The 7202-nt window shown below is 40.5% G+C and overlaps 1 protein-coding gene across 2 annotated transcripts; it reads left to right on the top strand.

Annotated features, from left to right (window-relative positions):
• The first annotated feature begins 1555 nt into the window (after positions 1-1555).
• Positions 1556-3465, top strand: LOC121973633 (WAT1-related protein At1g21890-like). Of its 2 annotated transcripts, none has more exons than XM_042525022.1 (7): positions 1556-1798; positions 1872-1934; positions 2022-2138; positions 2241-2478; positions 2574-2732; positions 2816-2967; positions 3058-3465. In XM_042525022.1, exons 1-7 carry the CDS (start codon positions 1605-1607, stop codon positions 3257-3259), a joined length of 1125 nt encoding a protein of 374 aa, XP_042380956.1. In that variant the 5' UTR covers positions 1556-1604; the 3' UTR covers positions 3260-3465. The 2 variants fall into 2 exon arrangements, with proteins under 2 accessions (XP_042380956.1, XP_042380957.1); XM_042525023.1 differs by having other exon boundaries at positions 1562-1672.
• Positions 3466-7202: the final 3737 nt, after the last annotated feature.

The raw sequence follows: 7202 nt of genomic DNA, 5'->3' as shown, positions 1-7202 counted from the left end.
AAAATTTTTTACCGACCACTAAGGTAATTTAGGAAATGCTTGTAGCCGATAGTTCATCTACTAAAGAAAATTCATAAGTGAATTTGACAAAGTTAAGAATCAATTCTTAAATATCTGGGAAACTGATAAGTCTTCCTACTATTACACCATTGTCCCAGAGGTACATATCTTCCAAACATAAAGCTCATCACAAATAATGTTTTTTTTTTTAAATTTTAGTTGGCATCATGTGGCAAAAGGCGAAATCGCTCGCCCTCAGCGTCCCCGCCGCATCCGACCCAAGGCCATCACGAGGGAGGTAAATCACAGCATCCTGAGTGAACATGTGACAGGTGGGGTGAGTTGCACAGGGACCGGGGATTTACGCCCCGACTACCCTGAGTTTCGACCCCGCGACCTCATGTGGCAAGCATCCAACCACATGCCAACTCGGATGACCTGTGGGGTCAATTTTAGTTGGCATCATGTATCTAGCTTATGTTGACTAATTTTAAAGATGATCGGTCTGATCCTATATAGATTTTTTACCGACCATCAGAGAAGGATCCATGAAGTTGCACCATTGTTCCGGGAGCTAATATGCTTTTTGTTGAATTACGATAGTTGGATGAAACTAAAAAAAAAATATTAATATAAAGCTGATGCTATTTTATAGGATAATAGTATTAGGATAAATTATTTTTAATATTTTATTATTTCTTCTATAATATTTAATTGATTATTTTTTTATTATTATTTTCTTATAATTTAATAAATATCCATATCCAATTAATTTATTTTTTATAAAAAATATATGCGATAATAAGATATTTAGATAGAGTAGGAATATGTAAGATAAAAATTAAATATCTGATTTGAGGAAGACGAATATAATAAATAAAAATGAGAACGGATATGGTATCCAACCCATTGCCATCGACCGAAAGGGAGCTACAAGGATTTGATCGAATCATAACGCACTCAACATATGCCACCTCACTCGATACATCGGTCAACCCGATCGCATTGAGCCACCACTACATCAAGATGCACTTTCAATAAAAAATAAACAAATAAATAAAATCCCCCTTTTTGACAATTCTAAAAATTCAGCGAAGATAATCCTATCAATCAAGATCACTTTTGTTCTATAGTATTTGTATGTCATCACACCCCGAAAGGGAGCCAAAGTGGCCAAACCATTTGGCTTTGTCCATGACCAATCAATCCTCTAAACACTCTGTTTCCATTTCTTAAACCTCTTTGCTTACGACTAATCCTTCTTTACACCAACTAAGCCAATGGTTTCATCGCTAATGATGTTGGCTTAACAACAAACAGTGCTCATAATTTTCCAAATCTTGGATAAGCTCCAAAACCCTGCAGTCCAATTGTAAGCGCACCAGAGCAGCACAAAACCCTCATCAGACTCCACTAACTCATGCCTTTCACCACACTCATCACTCCCCATTACAATTTTTAAACACCAAAACAAAATGAACACAGAAAAAAAAAAGAAGAAAGGACACAACAATTCTCTTTAATTGGTGCCAAATTACAGTCTATAAAATGGTTACTGAGAACTGAGGTAAGTGTGTGCATTCAGTCATTCGTGGTTTGGAGTTATGGGAAGCATTGGGGAGGTTTGGGGGAGGTTGAAGCCCTACTTGGCCATGGTGTTCTTGCAGTGTGGGTATGCAGGCATGTTTGTGGTCTCTGTTGCCTCGCTCAAGCGAGGGATGAGCCACTATGTGCTGGTCGTGTATCGGAATGCCGTGGCTACCATAGTCATTGGCCCGTTCGCCTTGTGGCTCGAAGGGTTGTTGGTCATGTATCATTTTTCCTTTTTTTTCTTTAGTCGCGTAACATTTTTTTCTTCTGTTTCACCATAGGAAGGTGAGGCCCAAGATGACACTCAAAATCTTCCTCAAGATCATGGCTCTTGGAATTCTCGAGTAATAGTTATCCCCCATTTGAGCAACCTTCCTAAATGAATTGTCCTTTGGTATATAAAAAAAAACTATCTTATTGTTGTCTCTTAGGCCTGTTCTCGACCAAAATTTGTACTACATGGGCACAAACTTCACCTCCGCGAGCTTTGCCTCCGCTCTCTACAACATCTTGCCGGCTATCACATTCGTGTTTGCCATCATTCTAAGGTAAAAAAATCTCAACCCCTATGGCACCAACCACACAAACAAGTTGCATGTCTCAACTATTCAAGATCCACTACCTGAACAATTCGTAACTGTGATGACCAGAATGGAGAAGATACAAATCAAAAGCCGGCGCAGCCAATTGAAAATCATTGGAACCTTGATAACAGTGGCCGGTGCACTAGTCATGATCCTCTACAAAGGACCAATTGTTGATTTTGCATGGAGCAAAGGAAGGAACCACCACACCGAGGCCGGTGCGCACAACCAAACTCGCTGGCTCATTGGCACATTCATGATGATCGTTAGCTGCTGCTGCTGGTCTGCATTCTTCATTCTCCAAGTACATACCATTCTCCTCCTTATTCCCCTTCCCAATAGATGAGCATTACAGCACACATTCTCAAACATATAGATTGACAGATCTCCTCATTGTAGTCAAATACCTTGGAGGAGTACCCTGCAGAGCTGTCACTGACCACCTTGATCTGTGGCATGGGCACAGTGCTTGCAAGTGCAGTTGCTCTGGTGATGGAAAGAGGAGCCAAGCCTTGGGCTATTGGCTTTGACACAATGCTCTTCACTGCTGTTTACTCTGTAATAATTGGCTCTACTTCATTTGTTTCTGATGTAGATTGATTGGATTGAACTGATGAGGCAGGTAGTGATTGTTTATGCAGGGAGTGATGTGCTCTGGGGTTGCATATTATCTGCAAGGAGTGGTGATGAAGGACAGGGGCCCTGTGTTTGTGACTGCCTTCAACCCTTTGTGCATGATCATGGTGGCTGTGCTGGGCTCTGTCATTTTAGCAGAAGAGATTTCCTTGGGAAGGTATGGCTTATTTTAATCAAGAAACATAAACAGTAGACATTGTGATTAATTGCCATGAAAAAAAAAGTCACCTCTTTTGAAATTGTATAGGGTAATTGGTGCTGTAATTATAGTGATTGGCCTTTACTCTCTCATATGGGGGAAGAACAAAGACCACTTAACCCAATCTGCCACTCACATGGAGGCAAAGGAAGAGGCACTTGAACTACACAGAGCTTCAAAGGATACACCATCATTGAGCTCATTGGAGTGTGTTACAGTTGTAGGAATTTCATCCTCAGAGAACTCATAAGGCATGGAGTTCCTTCAAGCTCAATGACTAATAGCAACTAGAACAACTTTTGAGTTGTTCCTATGCAACTAGTGATTGTATAATTGCGTGTGTGTATATATATATATATATATATATATATAAACACAGAGATGTTAATCAAATAAATTATGAGCTTTGAGCTCTCACAATGAAGTATTCCAATCTTGGACTCTCTTGTTTTAAAATTTTAAACCTTGGCCTATCTCTCTCCTATGCCATTGTTTACACAATTTATTTCTCATAATGATAATCGACATTAAATTTCAATAATCAAAGATTAAACCTGCTTTAATGCTTAGATACGGGAAATAGCGGATGACCTAGAGCTAAGGCGGAGATGATAGTTAAGATAACGTAGCAGTCAAAAGTCAAAAGTCAAAAGTCAAAAGGTGACGGTCATCTCATTTCTCCTGGGCTCCATCCTAGCCTCACTCTCGTTCGACCCCTAGGACTCAGTCCCCTCATTTCTCCTACGCACCATCTTAGTCTTACTCTTGGTCAGCCTCTTAGCTGGTCGGACCCCCAAGGAGACAACGCTGTCAGGGAATCACAACAACTTGTCAGAAAATAATAGTTATTCACCATAGAACATTCCAATACTCTATCACATACAAACTGTGGAACCTTTCCCTGCCTAATGGAAGCTCGTCGTACATCTTCTTTCACCCGACACCCCTGACATTCGACATTCTCGGATGTCTTATGATTGTAGAAGTTATAAAAGATAGTATAAAAAGGGAGGTCATCTCCGTTGGCCAAGGATGCGCTGGAGAGCAATCTTACTAATCCACACACATTTACTATTCTTCATCTCTTTTCCGCTTGACCTCTCTTTTGACTTGAGCATCAGAGGGCCTGCGCTAAGGACCTCTTCCCTAGTTCTTGCTCTAACGCTTCTGGATGCTTGGTTTATGGTATTTGTAGGGTCGTTGGTACCATCAGCGATCCTATCCCCAGGCCCAGATTCCTTTCTTTGTCAACGTTCTCGCCATCATCACCAGTATTCCCATCTAACTCAACTTTCAGATGAGATCAAATTTGACGCTCTTTGTGGGAACACATTCACCTACTCCGGAACGCGAAAATGGAGGGCATTGGTAAAATCAACGTCACTATGATGCACGAGGAATATGAATTAGTCAAGGAGGCCAAGATGCAAGTGACCTTAGAAAAATAGACCGCGGACTCTCACCCACGCCGCGCACCTGTGACCTTGAAGGATGTGTTAGAGCAATCAATGTGACCCTAGGTTTTGATGTTTGGGTAAATGTTTAAGTTAGATTATTTGGTATTTGATATGCGCTTGTGAGTGTGTAGGATGCAAGTACAACAAGGCAAAGTCCAAGTGTGTTCTTGGCACAAGAGTAGTCCAAGTGGGAGTCTTGGCGGTGTAAGTCCAAGTATGTAGTCTTGGCAATATAAGTTCAAGTGTGACTTGGCAAGGTTGAAGTCCCAGAGGTAAGGACCCTCTTGGCAATGGAAGACCTGACAACAAGGACAAGGTCGAAAGAATATCTTGAAGGCAAAATGTGAAGGATGGGGAAACATCTAAGGGACACAAGGCTGATAGAGGAAGTTAGAAAGCAAGGTCAAGTTATGTGGGAGAGGATAGGTGCTGAAAGATTATACTCAGGGTAAAACCCTAGGTTTAGGGTTTACTAGTCGACTAGTGTATGTCCCAGTTGACTCGTGGTTGAGAAACAACTTCTATTTGCTCAACCAAGGTGATCAATCGACTGGTTAGTTAAATGGGAGAGAATAAAATATTTATGTTCTCTCAACTGAAGTGGATCAATCGATTGATCCTGGCGCCAGTCGACTGATATCGAGCTGTTGAGGTGTAACGATCGATTTTCCATAGAGGACGGTCGACTAGTGACTTTACTAGTTAACTAGTAGTAGGAAAATAGTTGGGATGTCTTCCCCCAAATTCTATATAATGAAGCTTAGGATGGCTGGTTTGGATAATGAAATTAGAGGTGATTAACCCCTAATTAGAGTCTATAAGCTCTTGTGATCCAAGTGTACGTGATCGAGTTTGTAGCAAGGTTTCTCCACCAAGAAGTAGTCATTCAATAGCCTAAGTTTGAGGGATCGAGGGATTATCCACCTTACGGATGATCGTGGAGTAGGAGCTCTATTCTTTGAACCACGTAAATCAACGTGTTAGAGGTTTGATTGTTTTATTTATAGCCTCTAGGTTTTAGTTTTTCTTTGTTTATTTTGGTATTCCGCTGCGCTAATAAACGTAGGAAGTGATCGAAGAGGGTGACCATCTATTCACCCCCTCTAACCGGGAATCAAGGTCCCAACAATTATTATCAGAGCAAGGAGTGCTCTTAAAGGACTAATTTTCAAAAGGAACATGCGCTAGAGGAAGAAGATGACGAGATAGAGTCGAAAGATCCGCTAGGATGGGACATCTGGATCCCACCTCCATACGAGTGCGAAGACTTTGACTATTGGAGGAAGTGCTTGGAAATGTGGTTCCAAATAAATTTGATCTAATGGATTGCATTGGAGGAACCATTTGAAGTTCCAATGAACAAGGGAAAGCGTCTCCGACATCGATATTAGACGAAGAAGCAAAGGGAGCAATAAGAGACGGACAAGGAGGTAATAAGAATTTTATTAAATTTTTTGCCTTCTAATGTGTTGGTTATCATAGGTGATTACAAGAATGCAAATGACATTTAGAAAAAAATAATTGCATTTCATTAAAGTCATACATAAGCCCATGGAGTGGAGGAGCCCAAGTAGAACGGCTCATTGATCCAAGAGAAGGAGAAAGACCAATCAGAGATTGAAACAAGTTCAACATCCGATGATGAGAAAGAAGTGGAATCGACCATATCTTCGAAGGGTGAAGAAGTGGAATCGTCCACGTCTTCAAAGGAGGAAGAAAAATCTAAGACGGGTGAAGAAGAAGTCTTGGAAGTTCAACCCTCAACCTCATCTACCAAGAAGAGAAAGAGGAACCACATCAAGTGATTTAAGTATGGGAAAATGGGGCACTATAAGAATATGTGTCCTTTGCTCAATAAGGTAAAGGAGGTAAACCCTAAATCCACTAAAGTTCATTTAGAATTTAATGTGGATTGTAGGAAGGGCGGTGCCAAGAAGAAGAAGTGATACATCATTTACTTCATGTGTGTTGAAAGGGGACATTATCACACAAAGTGCCCAAGGAAGAGAGCGCTCATGAAGATGGAGTGATTGAAGCAATGGAGGAGAATGAAGTCATGTGGATGCTCATGTCAAGGGAGACCTTCAATGGGAGGTAGGATGGTAATCCCTAACTTGCTCTTTAATTCTAATATTAATTCAAGTTTTAAGTACATGCATGCTAGAGATAACAATGTAGGTTAGTTACCCATGTATAATTATGAATTTAGGTATAATGGTAGAAATATGACTAACATAGTTAATAACCCTAGAAAATCGAATGTTAAGGTTAGACCGAACAAAAACAATCTACTTTACCTAAGGAGAGGAAAGTAGTTGAAAACTAAGGCATTAATCCTAAGAAAGGGAGATATATGCCTAGGAAGGTGGTGAGTATAGAAATGTCCATGGTGGACAAGTGGATTCTAGGGTTAGAAACATAGAATTGGAAAATCAAATTTTGAGGAAAAAGTTTGATAGGTCAGAGAAATCCCTTGAAAGATTCAATATTGGATCTAAGGGATTAGGTATGATGTTGGATAGTTAAAAATCCAATGAGGACAAATCCAAGTTGGGATACCGGTCTTCATTAAACAAGAGTAAGGGGCAGTTACCCTTGGAGCACTTTGGCGGGTATGCCATAGAAGAGTTTCCTAAGGCCAAAAGAATGTCACATGCATTAATTGCAAGTACAAATGGCAAGGGGGACTCCTCCAAAGCTATAGAAGAGTCATATGCTAGGGTGACATATGACTAT

Source organism: Zingiber officinale, chromosome 4A (assembly GCF_018446385.1).
Source record: "Zingiber officinale cultivar Zhangliang chromosome 4A, Zo_v1.1, whole genome shotgun sequence".
Classification (NCBI taxonomy): domain Eukaryota; kingdom Viridiplantae; phylum Streptophyta; class Magnoliopsida; order Zingiberales; family Zingiberaceae; genus Zingiber; species Zingiber officinale.
The sequence above is the reverse complement of the archived record's forward strand: the minus strand, read 5'-3'. Positions and strand labels throughout refer to the sequence as shown.